This window comes from Dipodomys spectabilis, unplaced genomic scaffold, assembly GCF_019054845.1.
Source record: "Dipodomys spectabilis isolate Male_0828 unplaced genomic scaffold, ASM1905484v1 ptg000173l, whole genome shotgun sequence".
Classification (NCBI taxonomy): domain Eukaryota; kingdom Metazoa; phylum Chordata; class Mammalia; order Rodentia; family Heteromyidae; genus Dipodomys; species Dipodomys spectabilis.
In genome coordinates, this window is record NW_024870850.1 from 10,104,312 (window position 1) to 10,121,387 (window position 17,076).

General features: G+C 45.1%; 1 protein-coding gene across 1 annotated transcript; it reads right to left on the reverse strand.

Moving 5' to 3' along the window:
* Positions 1-5,552: 5,552 nt before the first annotated feature.
* Positions 5,553-12,959, reverse strand: LOC122119698 (zinc finger protein 699-like). The gene is made up of 5 exons (XM_042693730.1): positions 12,801-12,959; positions 12,235-12,286; positions 11,736-11,862; positions 8,019-8,199; positions 5,553-7,236 (listed from the first exon to the last, which is right to left on the reverse strand). Exons 2-5 carry the CDS (start codon positions 12,265-12,267, stop codon positions 5,790-5,792), a joined length of 1,788 nt encoding a protein of 595 aa, XP_042549664.1. The 5' UTR covers positions 12,268-12,286; positions 12,801-12,959; the 3' UTR covers positions 5,553-5,789.
* Between the last annotated feature and the right edge of the window lie 4,117 nt (positions 12,960-17,076).

The following is a 17,076-nucleotide window of genomic DNA, read 5'->3' on the forward strand; positions in this document are numbered from 1 at the left end:
CCGGGAGTGGCGCTGTAGCTCAAGCAATAGAGCATTCGCCTTGAGCTGAAGAGCTGAGGGACAGCGCCCAGGCCCAAGGTTCAAGCCCCATGACCGACCAAAAAAAAAAAAAAAAAGTCAAGCCAAATGTTAGTGGCTCACATCTGTAATCGTAGCTACTCAGGAGGCTGAGATCTGAAGATCATCGTTCAAAGCTAGCGTGGGCAGGCAAGTCTGTGAGTTTCTTATCTTACATTAAGTAGCAAAAAGCCAGAACTGTAACTGTGGCTCAAGTGGTAGAGCACCAGACCTGAGCCAAAAAACCTAAAGCTAAATAAGAGCTCCAGAACTACCAAAAGAAAAAATTTTTTAAACTTAAAAAGAGAAACTATATAAACTAGCTACTCCACAGACTATATAATCACCAAAAAGCAGAACTGGAAGTGTGGCCCAGGTGAAAAGCAAGATGCTATCTCAAAAATTAGTGTCAAAAAATTAATAATAAAGGAGCTAGGTGTTGGTGGTTCACATTTATAATCCCAGCTACTCAGAAGGCTGTGATCTGAGGACTGCAGTTCAAAGCCAGCCCCAGGAAGGGGACACTTATCTGCAACCAAACACTAGAAAACCAGAAGTGGCACTGTGGCTCAAGTGGTAGAGCGCTAACTTTGAGCAGAAGCTCAGGGACAGCTCCCAGGCCCTGAGTTCAAGCCCCATATCTAATATGGAGGGGCTCAGCTCTAGAGCACATATCTACTAAACACAATGCCCTGAGTTCAAACCCCAGTGCCAAAGACGTTTTAAAACAATTTTAAAGCTGAGCAAGGTGGTACTTTCTTACTCGGGAAGCATTGGGAAAGAATAATTATTTCACTTCCAGTATGCTTTAGACCTTGCAAGTGAAGTGAGTTTCTTGTAGGCAACAAATGTTGGGGTTTTGTTACTTAATCCAACCTTCCAATCTGCCTTCTGGTTGAAAATTTTAGGCCACTAACATTCACTTAATAAAAAGTATGTAATAATTCCTGCCATTTTTTTGTTTTGTGTGAGGCTTCTTTCCTACTCCTTGTCTAATAAAATCTCCTTTCCCATTTTTCTATAGCTGCATTTATCCTGGGCACAGGATTCTACTAAGTGACTTCTGCAGAGCTGGCTCATGGGTGTACACTATTTCACTTTTATTGTGGTAGTTCTTAAAATTTCTTCCTCAATTATAAAAGATAGCTTTGCTTAATAGAATAATCTAAATTGGCAATTTTTTTCCTTTCAGGTTTAACATACATTATCCCCTGCCCTCTTTGTGTTTAGAATTTCTGTGGAGAAATCTATTACTCTGGCAGATTGGAGCTTTTCTCTTACAGCTTTCAATAGCCTGCTCTTACTCTGTAATGTTTTAACTATGTCACAAGATTCTGTGTACTTAATATATAACTACAATATGACATAGGGAGGTAATTCTGTGGACTTCTCTGAATAGAGTATTTAAAGCCTTCTGAGTTAATATGGCCATCTCTTAAGACTTAAAGAATTTTCTAGTATTTTACCAAATATTTTCTATACTTTTATAGCTAGCACATCTTCTATGTCCGTGGTCCATAGTTTTGGTCTGCTAAATGTTATCCAAAGACATCTTCAATGTTTCATGTCAATCTGAGTGTTCTACCTTGTCTTCCCTCTAAAAAAACCTATCTTCAACTATTCCTTTATATTGGTGAGGCTTTCAGCTGAGCTTTTCATTTTCAGAACTTCTAGATGTCTATTTTTTTAATTCTTTTTTCATATTTTGCAGTTTTATTTCACTCATTTATTCATTTTGTCTTTTCCTAGATTTCATTCAGGAATTTATTCCTGGCCTCTTTGCTGACCATTCTTATAACCCATTTGAATTTTGGGGGAATTCAAACTTTTTGATGATTCTATCATGTTATTTTGGAATGGTTCTTTTGGAAGTATTGTGTTGCCTTGGGTGTTTTTTCATATTTCTTGTGTTGTGTTGGAATTTGCACAGCTGAGGCCACGTTCTTGGTTGGAAGCTTTAATTACCTGTACTCTTTCACGTGAAGTATTACCAATGTTTAGACATGTTTCTCAGTGGCTTAAACTTTTCAGCTGCCCATGGGTGTCTACAGACTTTTTGACTTGTAATTACTCATTATAGAGCAACTCATCAAAAAAAAAAAAATGCTCACTATAGCTCTCTTGAGTAGCTACCATCTTTCTCCATAGTTAGCCTGCCATGCAGGAATAGTCACTGTCACACAAAACCTCCACACTGGGACTAAGGCTTATGGGAAACTCTAGTCACCAGACCCATTTGGTTTACCTTATGTTTATAACTTGTTTCTTCTACCCACTGGGAAGCCAGGGTTAGAGATGTGGGCTTTTCCTACTCTTTACTCTTGCCTTTCTTTTTCTGGGTATTTATCAGCCATTTCATGATTCCTCTCTTCAGATATCCTTTTTCATTCATAAAGTCATAGTGTCTAACCCACTTGACTCCTTTCTTCAGAAGTTTCTAATTCCTTGTGTGATGTTAAAACAATACATATACATCATGATAGAGGAAATCACAAGATAAATAGCTCATTAGTATGATACAGAGGTGAATTTCTGAACTCACCGAGAGCTGGGGTATGGGAGATGTGGCTCACAGTCAGAGCATCTGCAAGGCCCCTAGTTTAGAACCCCAGCACTTCAAAACATAAATAAATTTCTTGGGCTGGGAAGGTGGCTCTGTGGTAGAGTGCTTGCCTTCCATGCATGAGGCCCTGGATTCAAATCCTCAGTACCACATAAGCAGAAAAAGCTGGAAGTGGCTCTGTGGCTCGTGGTAGAGCGCTAGCCTTCAGCAAAAGAAATTCAGGGACAGTGCCCTGAGTTCAAGCCCCAGGACTGGCAAAAATTAATTTCTAAATCCAGGAAAATGGAAAGGCCAATATACTATGTCCCAGTGTGGTTTACTTCAAGAAAGAAGTTATCATCTGAAAATTAAATAATGTGAAGTTTACCAACACATGAAACCAGGACGTTTTTAAAGACTTTGATACATACAAAAAAAGCATTGGAGAAAACTCAATATCCCATATTAAAAAGCAAAAATAAAGCCGGGTGCAGGTGGTTCATGCCTGTAATCCTAGCTATTCAGAAGGCTGATATCTGAGGATTGAGGTTCAAAGCCAGCCCGGGTAGGAATGTCCAGACTCTTATCTTCAATAAACCACCAGAATACCGGAAGTGGCGCTTGCCTTAAGCTGAAGAGCTGAGGGACAGTGCCGAGGCCCAGAGTTCAAGCCCACAACAGACAAAACAAAAAACAAAAATCCAGGAGTAAAACAGAATTCCCTTCATAAAGGTCATCTATCAAAAACAGGTGGGGAATTATAATGGTGATACTGAACATATTTCCTAAGGAACAAAGTAAAGATGTACCTTAGTGACTTCTACGTTTAAAAAAAAAAAAACGGGGCTGGGAAGGTGGCTCAGTGGTAGAGCACTTGCCTTGCATGCTCGAGGCCCTGGGTTCGATTCTTCAGCACCACATAAGCAAAAAGAAAAAAGCCGGAAGTGGCGCTGTGGCTCAAGTGATAGAGCACTAGCCTTGAGCTGAAGAGCTGAGGGACAGCGCCCAGGGACAGCGCCCAGGCCCAGAGTTCAGGCCCCACAACCGGACCCAAAAAAAAAAAAAAAACAGGTGAGAAAAGTAAAGGATAAAATTTGGAAATTAGGTAAGATATTCCTCTCTTGGTATGTCATGAATATAAATAAAGAAAACACCAAATCATAAACTAAATGAATTAATGTCACTACCTATAAAGTTAATGTACAAAGACAATATTGTAATGAATAGAAAAAAATTACAAAGCAAAATATTCTGTGGTCAGAAATAAGCAATATTTAAGACCTCAAAAATTAAGATGACCTAGGAAGATGGACACTGTATCATGTTGTTGAAAGACACAATATTATAAACAGCCAGGTGCTAGTGGCTCATGTCTGTGATGCTTGCTACTCTCAGGAAGCTGAGATCTCAGGATTGAGGTGCAAAACCAGCCTGGGCAGGGCAATACATGAGACTTTTAATCTCCAATTAACCACTAAGAAGCTGGAAGTGGAGTTGTGGCCCAAGCGGTAGAGCAGTAGCCTTAATTCCCTAAGCTCAGGGACAGTGCACACACACACACACACACACACACACACACACACACACACACACACAGCTTCAGGAAAATGAGCTCAACACTGGTGCCCACCAGACCCCATGTATCTGTCTGTCTACACACACACACACACACACACACACACACAGCTTCAGGAAAATGAGCTCAACACTGGTGCCCACCAGACCCCATGTATCTGTCTGTCTACCAGGACCATGAGTCTACCTACCACACAGAGAATGGGGTTCTTCCTTCAAGCCTTCCAAACACTGCACAAACGTAGCCAATTTTAACTGAGAACTGGAGAAAGACATTAACCTAGGAAATGTAGTCTTAGGCATTGTTAGCATGGTGTTTAAATTTAAACTCAAAAAAATATTGAGAGCTCTGGCATGAAGAACAAAAGAGTAAAACATGACATCATCAAATGAGACCATCCTCCCACAAGATCTCTATAGGACTTACTACTTCTTGGCAAAACTACTTATTACACATGAAAAGCTTTTGATAGTAAAAACTGCTCTTTTCAAAAACAGTAGGTTCTCTTTAGTAAACAAGAGGGAAGGAAAGGAAAATATTGGGTAGCCTATTTCCAATACCTGTCCAAAAGTCTTTCAAAAATTTAGCAATTAAAACTAAGTGTCCATAACATATTGGGCACATATCTAAGAGAAAAATTAGAATTAGAAGCCAAATTACCTTCAGTACTGAAGACTGAACCAAGGGCCCTTACCACACCAGGCAAGCACTCTCCTACTGAGCTTATATATCCCCAGCCCTAGAAACCAGCTAGGAAAAAAAAAAGCTTGCCAGGCACTGGTGGCTCGCACCTGTAATCCTAGCTACTCAGGAGACTAAGATCTGAGGATCATGGTTCAAAGCCAGCCCAGGCAGGGAAGTCCATGAGACAAGTCCATGAGACTCATCACCAATTAACCACCAGAAACAAAACAGAAGTGGTGCTGTGGCTCAAAGTGGTAGAGTGCTAGCCTTGAGCAAAAGAGCTCAGGGACAGGACCTAGGCCCTGAGTTCAAGCCCCATGACCCACCAAAAAGAAAAAAGGCTCTCCAGTTCAGTTTACATATGAAAATGCATCTCAGCCAAGCATAGTGGCCATGTATATAATCCTACTTACTTCAGAGTCTATAGGCAGGAGGTTCACTTGAGTCCAGCAGTTGGAGGTCAACCTGGGCATATCTTGTCCTCAAAACAGGGGGGGGGGGGGAAGAGTTAATATGTATATGTGTGTGTGTGTCTATATGTGTATATCCATGCTTATGTGTATGAGCACGTACAACACCTGGGTCCAGAAGACTTCTGTAATGAAAAGAATTTATATTTGAGCCAAAATAAATGCACCTATTAAATGCGCCTATAGTTGAAAAGATTTGTCACTCTCATTAGAAAGAAAAACAGTGAGCCAGCAGTTCCTCTTTAATGGTGAGGTACAAATCTAGTATAAACAAATGGTGACAGTCTGGAGCTATTTACCACGTGGTTTACACAGTTTCTCTCACATATCCTCAGGTCTTCAAAAGGAGGCACAGGAATCTCCTACTTTGTCCTATTTATGAGGTGTCTTCACAGTATGAGACTTCTGAAGTTACCCCAAGATTAGAAAAAGCCTTGCTCACATGCCATATTCTTTACATTTATGTGTTTTCTCGAGTATGAATTTTCAAATGTCTTCGAAAATAGGCTGGGCAAATAAAGGCTTTCCCACATTCCTTACATTCATATGGCTTCTCTCCAGTGTGACTTCTCACGTGCCGTCGGAAGGATGAGGGACAGCTGAAGGCCCTCCCACACTCCAGACATTCAAAGGGTTTTTCCCCAGTGTGCATCCTTGCATGGACGGTGAGATAAGAAGAGTGTCGAAATGTCTTCCCACACTCCTTGCATTCATATGGCTTTTCTCCAGTGTGTGTTCTCATGTGGATGCTAAGGGCTGAGAAGTAAATGAAGGCTTTTCCACATTTCTGACATTCATACGGTTTTTCTCCCGTGTGAGTTCGTCTGTGGACTGTTAGATGGGACGAACTAATAAAGGTTTTCCCACACTCTGTACATTCATAAGGCTTCTCTCCGCTGTGAGTTCTTAAGTGTTCAGTGAGGGATGAGGAGCGACTAAAGGCCTTCCCACATTCCTTACATTCATACTGTACCTTCCCCATGTGGTCCCGCACATGCGCCTTATAGGATGAGGGACAACTGAAGGCCTTCCCACAATCCTTACACTCAGATGGCTTCTCTCTACTCTGATTTTTCACATGTGTGTTCAGGGACGTGGGAAGGTAAAAGGCTTTTCCACATTCAAAACATTCATACGGCTTTTCCCCAGTGTGTTTTCTCATATGGATACTTAAGGAGGAGGGACAATTGTAGGCTTTCCCACATTCCTTACATTTATACGGCTTCTCTCCAGTGTGGACTCGCGCATGGACAGTGAGCTTTGAGGACTCGCTGAAGGCCTTCCCACACTCCTTGCATTCATAAGGCTTCTCCCCAGTGTGGATTCTGATGTGAATGATGAGGTGGGAAGAGGAACTGAAGGCTTTCCCACACTCCTTACATTCATAGGGCTTATCCCCACTATGGATTCTTTTGTGTTTGGAGAGCGATGAGGAGCAACTGAAGGCTTTCCCACACTCCTTACATTCATAAGGCTTCTCTCCATTGTGGATCCTTTTATGTTCTGTGAGGTAGGAAAAGCTACTGAAAGCATGCCCACATTCCTCACATTTATAGTTGCCTTTGTCACTGTGAATCTTCAAATGGGCCCTAAAGAGTGAGGAACAGCTGAAGGTTCTGGAACATTCTTGACACTCATAAGGCTTCTCCTCAGTGGGAGTTTTCAGATGCTTCTTAAAACAAGCAAGGAAGTGGAAGCCTTTGCCACACTCCTTGCACTGATAAGGCTTGCTCCCAGCATGGGACCTGAGGTGATTCTTGAGGGACGAATGGAACGTGAAGGCCTTGCCACACTGGTGACACCTGTATGATGACACTTCAGCCATCCTGTCCAGCACACTGACATTTGCACTTGGTGTGTGCTGATTTTCTTCATTACATTCATAGGCACTCTCCAACACATGACTTCTAAAAATTAAAGACAGATTATTATTAATAATAATGCATTTTTAGTGCATGTGTTTTCAACCCTGTCACTTTAGAAGGTGCCAGATATCACAAAAGGCTCCATCCCAGCCAATTACTATCACCATGTTTCTGAATCAGGAGGTATTTCTTGGTAATTGTTTCCAACAGAAGTATGTGTCAAACATTCAATATCTGTCTTCTTTGCAGAAAAATAAAGATCTACACAAAATACTAAATTAATACATTTTTGTCTGAAACTTTTATACACAGCTATTTCTAATACTGAAGATTTTTTTGTGTGTATATGTGCCAGTCTTGGGGCTTGAACTCAGAGCCTGAGTGCTGTACCTTTATTGTTCAAGGGTTGGCGTTCTACCACTTGAGGCACAGCTCCACTTCCAGCTTTTTTTTTTTTTTTTTTTGGGTCCGGTCATGGGGCCTGAACTCTGGCCTGGGCACTGTCCCTCAGCTCTTCAGCTCAAGGCTAGCGCTCTACCACTTGAGCCACAGCGCCATTTCCGGCTTTTTTCTTTTTGCATATGTGGTGCTGAGGAATCGAACCCAGGGCCTTGAGCATGCAAGGCAAGCGCTCTACCACTGAGCCACCTTCCCAGCCCCCACTTCCAGCTTTTTGGTGAGGCTCTGTGAGATCTACCAACTACGATCCTCAGATCTCAAACTCCTAAGTGGCTAGGAGTACAGCCACTAGTACCCAACTTAATCTGAAGCTATTGGATCCTTTTTTCCTGAGGCACTACTTTCTTTTATATAAAGGCACTAACCTCAGAGGTGTCTCCTGGCTTTTGTTCTGACAATCACTATCTTGGGATCCCCACTTTTCCTGTGAAGCAGAGGACCAGGAATCATTCCTTTTCAGTCCTACTATTTCCTGTTCTTTGGATAGCGTCTCTACCTCAGTAGCTTGAAGAACTAATTCATCAGTTTTAAGTTGAGTCTCAAAACCTGAAAAAAGGGAAGATGCCAATGAGCAAAGGACCAGGCTGTTAGGAACAGGCACAACAGTGAGAAGGAATTTCTTTAGGAGAGACCTGACACACCAACAAAAGCAGACGTCTCATAGAGCAGAACAGGAAGGTACTGAACTAAGTGCACATTCCAAACACTGACTTAGAAAGAGAAGTGTGGAGGTCTTTGCAAAGAACAGGGGAAGTACAAGAAAACTGACAAAAAGTGAAACTGCAATCTGACATGTCTATGGAATACCAGCCCTTCTCAGATAAAGCAAAATTTTATAGTTTTGTTTCCATTTGATTTGTTTTCCCCCAACCAGGACAGTTTCTCCCTAGAATTCTTGCCTTCATGGTCCTCCAGAGGACGGGTGTCCTGGATAAGTCCCCTTTTCATGGACTGCAGGTCCTCTTCCTGCCCGCATTGAGAGATCAGACAGGGAGTCCATAGAGAGTACCCTGTACAACAGCAAATGAGTATCACAAGAGAAACAATGAGGAACCACAAACATTTCCACTAAGTCACCAGGTTGAAATACTGCTCTTCTCTGGGAGAGAATGAAGGAAGGGGTGACAATGTCCAAAAAGAAATGTACTCATTACCTGACTTAGGAAATGGTAGCCTCTCTGTACAATATCTTTATAATAACAATTTTAAAATGAAAAAAAACACTGATCCTCTGAATCTCTAAAATGAACAAGTATAAGTTTAACTGAAACAAAATGAGGGAGAGAAGGAGAAAAGAGAAGAGAAAGAAGGGAAGGAAGGAACAACTAAAGGTAGGAAGGAAAAGAGAAGGAGGGATGAAGGGATGGAGAGAGGGAAGGAAGAATGGAGGAATGGAACAATGAACTGAATCTTGGTGCCATTCCAGGAAATCCCAGAACCAGGACATCAATAGGAAGGAAAGGAGGAGTGAGATCATGGTGAGGGAGTGTAGACGTTCTAAGAGCACTGTGCACTATATATATCACAATGACACCTCCTTATATTAAAAATTTATGGTAATTCAAAAAAGAAGAAGCCAGGCACTGGTGGCTCTCACCTGTAATCCCAGCTACTCAGGAGGCTGAGATCTGAAGATTTTGGTTCAAAGCCAGCCTAGGCAATAAAGTCTGACAGACTCTTATCTCCAATTGACCAGCAAAAATCCAGAAGTGGACCCAAAAACAAAAACAAAAATTCCAGAAAGGAGAGCTGTGACTCTAAGCAAAAAAAATTCAGAGCCAGTATCCAGGCCCTGAATTCAAACCCCAAAACAGACAAAATAAACAAATAAATAAATACTAGGAAAACTAGATATCCATTGAAAACTGACCTCTTTTCTCATCCTGTGTAAAAATCAATTCAAAATGATGAAAGATCTTACTGTTAGACCTCACACTGAAACTTCTACTAATGGAAATCACAAAAGAAATGGTTCACTATACTGGCACAGGCAATGATTTCCTAAAGAGGACTTTAGGAGAAATAGAGCAAGAATTGAGAAACAGACCAGGTGTGGTGGTTCCATTCATGCCTGTAATCTCAGCTACTTGAAAGGCTGAGATTGTTAGCAATATAGATCAAGGCCAGCCACACCACAATAAGTAAATTGGGTGTGATGACACATGCCTGTAATCCCAGCTACACAGTAGGCACAGGTAGGAGAATGACCCAAGGCTAACCCAGGCAAAAGCATAGGACCCCATCCGAAAAATGACTAAGGTAAAAAGGACATTAAGAATGAATCAAGGGCTGGGAAGGTGGCTCAGTGGTAGAGCGCTTGCCTTGCATGCATGAGGCCCTGGGTTCGATTCCTCAGCACCACATAAGAAAAAAAGCCGGAAGTGGCGCTGTGGCTCAAGTGGTAGAGCGCTAGCCTTGAGCTGAAGAGCTGAGGGACAGCGCCCAGGCCCAGAGTTCAGGCCCCATGACCGGACCCAAAAAAATAAAAAGAAAAAAAAAAAAAAAGAAAGAAATGTCACTCTGTAGAGCTTGCATCCGTATTCCCAGAATAAACTTGCTTAAAATAAACTATTATTTCCTTTAAAAAAAAAAAAAAAAGAATGAATCAAGTGGTAGAGTGCCTGCCTAGCAAACATGAGGCCCTGAGTTCAAACTCTAGCTCTGGAAGAAAATTAAAAAAGAACTGACAAGTACAGTTACATCAAATTTAAAAGGAAGTAACAGAGTAAAGAGACAACTTACAGAATGGGAGAAAATCTCTGAGGCATTATCCACAAACGAAAGATTTTCTTTTTTTTTTTTTTTTTTGCCAGTCTTGGGGCTTGAACTCAGGGCCTGGGCACCGTTCCTGAGCTGCTTTTGCTCAGGCTAATACCATGTTTTTATGCTCCAAGTCCCTATAGGGGATGGGATGCCCTTCCATGCTGCACTGTGAGATACACCCAACTTATTTAACTGGAGGTATGTTCCTGGTGGTCTAGAGGAGAGGGCACTTACAGCAGCAAAACCCTCAAACTACCTTTCTGTGCCCCACAGTATTCCCTGAATACCCACACTTAATATATCCCTGGAGGTTCTCAACACTAAAAAGAACAAAGTTCGGGCTGGGAAGGTGGCTCAGTGGTAAAGCGCTTGCCTTGCATAAGGCCCTGGGTTCGATTCCTCAGCACCACATAAGCAGAAAAAAAAAGCCGGAAGTGGAGCTGTGGCTCAAGTGGTAGAGCGCTAGCCTTGAGCTGAAGAGCTGAGGGACAGTGCCCAGGCCCAAAGTTCAGGCCCCATGACTGGACCAAAAAAAAAAAGAACAAGTTCAAGGCATAAATGTTCATTATCACGAAGCCTCTACAGATAGAACCAATCTGTGTGGGCTCAATGACCAGAACATTCCCATTATGATTTAGATATACTGTTGTCTGCCAGGAAGACCAATGTGTGGAAGGCTTTGTTCTCACCCAGTGCATTGATGTTCAGGATTGGGGCTTTAGGGAAGTGACTAATCAAGACACTCTGACCTCACTAATCTACTGATGGAGTCCTAATACAGTTTAGGAGGAACAGCCTATAAGGGAGGAGGGCAGTCAGTGGGCATGGCCTCCAAGGCAACATCAACATCCTATCCCTGGTCCCTTTCTCTCTCTGGTCCTAGCTTTCCATGAGATCTGCACTATGCTCTCCACCAGGATCTTCTGCCTTACCACTGGTCCAAAACCAAGTGAACCAAGCCACCACCGGCTGAAAGCATTGGAACTGGGAGCCAAAACAAATCTTTCCTCCTTTAAGTTGGTTGTCTCGGGTATTTTTGGGGGGAGGGGATCCGGTCATGGGCCTGGGTGCTGTCCCTCAGCTCTACCACTTGAGCCACAGCGCCACTTCCGGCTTTTTTCTTTTTGCTTATGTGGTGCTGAGGAATCGAACCCAGGGCCTCATGCATGCAAGGCAAGTGCTCTACCACTGAGCCACCTTCCCAGCCCTTTGTCTTGGGTATTTTGGAACACTCTCACACCTTAGCCCAAATTCAAGATCTGGATTGGTGGTAAGGTAAAATTGTAAACCACTACATAGAAGAAAGCTGCCATTCTTACCTAGGACAGCCAGGTTCCAGAAGGTTTCCAGCATCACAGCTTGATAGAGTTTCCTCTGAGCAAGATCTAGCAGAACCCACTCCTCCTGGGTAAACTCCACAGCCACATCCTCAAAGGTCACTGAGTCCTAAAAGACCCCACACATTCTGCTCAGAAAGTCACAATCTTCCAGGTGGGCAAGAGGATGGAGAAGGCCAGCAGCAAGGGTGACTGAGAAGCAATTCAAAAATGCCATGGCCTGCCATATCTCCACTCTGACTCAGCCAGATGATCTCGTTCCCTTTCTACCCTCCTCATAACCCCACACACACAATAAAATATTTGTTTATATACTCGTTATGGGTGCTTTACTAGAATGACAGTTTCCTTGCAACAAAACTCTTAAGACCTACAAAGCCTAAAATATTTGCTGTGTGATCCAATGCAGATTGCTAAAACGTGCAATTCACCAACTGGAAAGAGGGAGAAATCTTTAGGAAAATTATTGCCTTCTACTCACCTTTATCATAATTCTCTTTAATTCAGCAGTCATTCTTTATTCCTCTCTGTACCTTCAGGGAAAGAAGCAAGATATTGATATGTCACAGGTAATGTAGATGCTGACCTGAGAATCCAGAGCTGCTCTCAATTTCCACATTCGGAACTCCAGATGTGTGTTATGACTGACAACTCCCCTCACTGGTCTTATAGAAGCAGCAAACTTGTCTCCTCCTAGCGCTAGAAAAATAAGGGTCCGCTCCTTACTTGGCCACACAGAAGCAGCTGAGCAACACTGTGTAAGTCAATTAACACATGGCCCATCATAATTTGTCATGGTAACAAAAAGGTTTCAAATGTACCAAGCAGTGGCTACAAGCACAAATATGCTGTTTCTGATCCAGAAAAGTGCTGATTTATTCATATCCTAAGCTTCTCAGGCTTCACTTCAAACAGCTGCTACTTCTGCACCGCCCCTCCCCCCCCCCCCCCCCCGCCCCCAGCCGCGGGAAGCTCTCCAGGAGGGAGAAGAGGGGAAGGGGAAGGAAGAGGAGGGAGGGGAGGGCAGGGGAGGAGGACCCAGCTCACCTGAAACGTGGTGGGGACAGGAGAGCTGGCCCCGTCCCCCGAAGGCCCGGGAGGGCCGCGGTGGCTGTAGGCACAGAGCAGAGGACCCGTGTGAGGACTGGGGAAATTCTTCCCGCCGGCGTGCGAGTCACCGCGGCGGCTGGACGCAGTCAGGCGACACCGCGGCTGCGCCCGGGCCCTCGGTTTCCGGCAGCCCCAGCCCTGGATGCCGGGGCGCGCCGGGTCGATTGTTGACTGAGGGCACAAGTTTACCCCACAACCCGGCGGGAGGCGTGAGGGGACGTGGCGACCTCGGACGCAGGGGGACGGGGCGGCAGCGGTTGCGTCGCGCAGGCGCGTTCACGCGCCGCGGCTTCCCGGTTTTGTACCGCCCTCGCGTGGGCGTGGTTTCTAGGGGGCGTGGCCTTGGCTGGGCGGGGCAACGGCGGGGCAGATGGAAGTCTGGCTCGGACCAACAGTCCGAAATGGTACTTTGGGCCGAAGTTGAGATGGCGCATAGAAGAACCACACGAACGGGTCACGCCGTGGCAGGACCAGGTGAATGGTGGAGCTTCTTGTTCGGCCTCTGGAGTGAGGTTGAGCGAGGTATGGCTCTAGAGACGTGGATTTTCAATGTTCCCCTTGAGGAAGGGGCGGAGATTGGTTGACCGTCATTGGGGGTGGGGCTGGAATCGAGGGGCGGGGCTTATGTGAGATAATAGATGGGGTTAAGATTCTCAATTGGCATTCTCACTGCACAGAGCGCTGTCCTTAGAACACTCTTACAACTCTAAACCCAACCCATCTGAAGATACACCATCCATTCAGTCCTTCAGACTTTGATGGCTGCGATAGGAATGTTATTCATAACTAAGTCCTTTACCTGGAAACGGAAACTAATAGCTGTCAGTTCATTACTTTGAACTTCAAGGTTTTCTGTGACTTTTTTCCTTGTTCTAATATTCATAGCTGATTTTTCTCACTTTGTCCAGCACTTCCTCAATGATAAGTCAGAAACAAACTATGAGAACAGAAGAAGAGCCTGCCTAGGCAATCAGGGCAAAGGCCCCCTTCCCATAAAGGTTCTGCACCCCTCACCTGCCTTGCGCAATCATGGGCTCTTAGTCATCGTCTCTAGAAGACCTAACCCATGAACAATGGACGGACTGGACTCCAGAGGTGCATGCTGGAAAGGGTACACAGTTAGAGGCCAAAAAAAAAAATCCTATTTGAAAAATGAAGCAAAAAAAGTGGAACTGGAGGCGTGGCTCAACTAGTAGAGCGCCTGCCTGGCAAGTTCAAGGCCATAAGGGACAGTGTCCAAGGGATTCTATAATGAGCAAAACGTGAGGCTTTCGCTTTTCCCTCCTTGCTTCTATAGATTCCTCTAGACATCTGGGGAACTTTACTCTGGGGGGGGGGGGGGGGAGGGGGAAGGAGTATGGACTCAGACATGGGTTCAGCTCTCACAGATGCCAGCAGTGAGACTTTGACCAAGTTACACACTTACTGTCCCACTATTTCCCCTTTCAAGCTTAAAAGAAAAAGCACTCCAAACCTCTTAAGCCCCCTCACCTCATGAAGGTATCCACCCAGCCCTGCCCTGGGCTCAAGGGACAGGCCCTCTGTGCCACACCCTCAAAGACGTCACAAAGAGGCCCCGCCCCACGCAACTCAGAATCTGAAATGTGCACCAACCACCCCATGAGCACCCACCACCCCTCTGCCCTCCTGGGCTGCAGCTGCTGCTAGCTGCCTTTCTGGCTCCCTCGAAGTTTTGCGGGGTTTGGCCCAGGAGAGCCCAACTAGGTCCGGCCAACAGAAGACACAGATGGCAGGATGAGGCCTGAATCCCATGCCCCACTTCAATCCGGGTGGCAGGTTTGGGGTGTCCGTGTCCCAGAGGTGAGTGTGGAAGGACAGTCGGAGTGCACAGGCAGGGTCTTTTCTGCATCCTCAATCACTTTCAAATGACGCCCCAAAATCTAGCTCTGTGTGTGTGTGTTTTGGTACTGGGACTTGAATTGAGAACCTAAGCACTGTCCCTTAGCTTTTCTGCTCAAAGCTGGTACTCTACCACTTGAGCCACAGCTCTGCTTCTGGCTTTTGGGCAGTCAATTGGAGAGAACAGTCTCACAGAATTTCTCACCTGGGCTGACTCTGAACTGGGATCCTCACATCTCAGCCTCCTGAGTAGCTAACATCTGGCTCAATTACACTTAAACACATTCTTCTGATTAAGCTGAACCATTTTATGAAATTGTTTGAAAAGTGACCTTGTGCCCTTCCAGCACCACCCTGCTCTGGTTAACACTGTATAAACCATGTTAGTAGAATCATAGTACAAACACATTTTGAGTATTGTACAATTTGGTGGATTTGTATAAAAAATCAAATTGAGTCAAATCTAGTCAATAGCTACCTCTTGCCTTACAGACTGGATGTTATTACCTATACTAACATTTATAGTATAATGCAAGCATTTAGTGTCCAACTACACTGAAGTTTAAGCATTAGTCTTCATAAATGAGTCTAATCCCAAAGATTTTGAATCTTTCATAATTTCAACATCTCAAATGACCTAAAAAGTCTTGGGGCCTAATGTCATTTGTGGCAAATACTTCTAGTATTTTCCTAAGGAATTTGACAAGTGTTATTGGGGTGAGCTAAAGCTCCTGAATGCATAGGAACAGCCCAGTACCCTACACACACTTTTCATTTGGTGAACTCTGGGCCTTGGGCTTATCAGGCAGGAGCTCTATCACTTCAGCCATCTTCCCAGCCCCTTTTGCATTTCTTTTTTAATATGGTCTTGCATTTATAAAAGAAGATCACAGTCAGGCCTGCCTAGGATAACAGTCATGCAACACTGTACCCCACTTTTTACTGATTGTGAAGAGGGTAGGCCTCAAACTATGAACCTCAATCTCAGCCACCTGAGTATTGTTTTGTTGTTTTGCCAGTCCCAGGTCTTGAACACAGAGCCTTGGGCACTGTCTCTGAGTTTTTGTGCTCAAGGTTAGTACTCTACCAACTGAGCCACAGCTCCACTTCTGGCTTTTTGTGGTTAAATGAGGATAACAGTGTCACAGACGTTCCTGCCCAGGCTGGCTTCAAACCTAAATCCTCAGATCTCAGCCTCCTGGGTAGCTAGGATTACAGGGGTGAGCCACTGGCACCTGGCTCGTGGGAGAGGGCGCAGTGGAAAGGCTTCTCTCCGGTGTGCGTCCTCAGGTGCTCGCTGAGGCGGGAGGACCTGGTCCTGGAGACAGGAGGCGTTCTGGAAGCACTTCCCACACACCGGACATGGGGGGGGGGGGGGGCGGGGGGCGGCCGCCTCCCAGCGGCGGCCGCTGCAGCAGCTCCGCGCATGCGCGGCCGCCCTCCCGGCATCCCTCCGGTCTCTCTCCAGCGTGGGTCCCGGCGTGCTGACGCAGGCACGCGGACACGGTCCGCACTCCCGGACACGTGAAGGGTTTCTCGCCCGCGTGCGTTTTCCGATGCTGGGTCAGCTGACAGGACCTGGGGAAGGCTTGCCCGCAGTTGGCGCATGCGTGGCGGCTGCCGTGGGGATGGGCAGGTAGGCCGGGGACCTAAAGCCCTTGCCACATTCCTTGCAGGTGGCTCTGCGCGGCCAGGCGGGGAGGGGGGGGGGGGGGACACGGGGGGCGCGTTGGGGGGGGGGGTGGAGCAGAGGAAATGGAAATGTCCCTTGGACTCTGTGCTCCCGGGGGCGACCTGGGGCCTCTGTGCACACAGAAAGATCAAACCGTCTCAAGGAAGTCCCCTCCACTGCTGATAGTCAGGGAGAAGAGTTCCCTCAAAAACACATATAGATCATAACATACTATAATTATATATTATTATATACATGTATGTTACATAATTCTTCATATATTTGTATTATTTCAAGCCAGGCGCTGGTGGCTCACACTTGTACTCGGGAAACTGAGATCTGAGGATCACGGTTCAAAGCCAGTCCTGGCAACAAAGTCCCTGAGACTCTGTCTGAACTCCAATCAACTACGCAGAAAAAGTCAGAAGTGGCGCTGTGGCTCAAATGATAGACCGCTAGCCTTGAGCACAAAGAGGCTCAAGAACAGCACCCAGGCCCCAGGGCCAGCAAAATTCATTTTTTAAAAGATTTTTTTTCAAAACCCATTAATAGATTCCTTGCATCTGAAGACAAATGTAATAATTCTCTCCAATTTTTTTGCTATTTTATACATACAGTTCCTGTTGTTTCTTTATTGTATTTTAGAGATGGGTCTCACTGTGTTGCCCAAGCTGGCCTCAG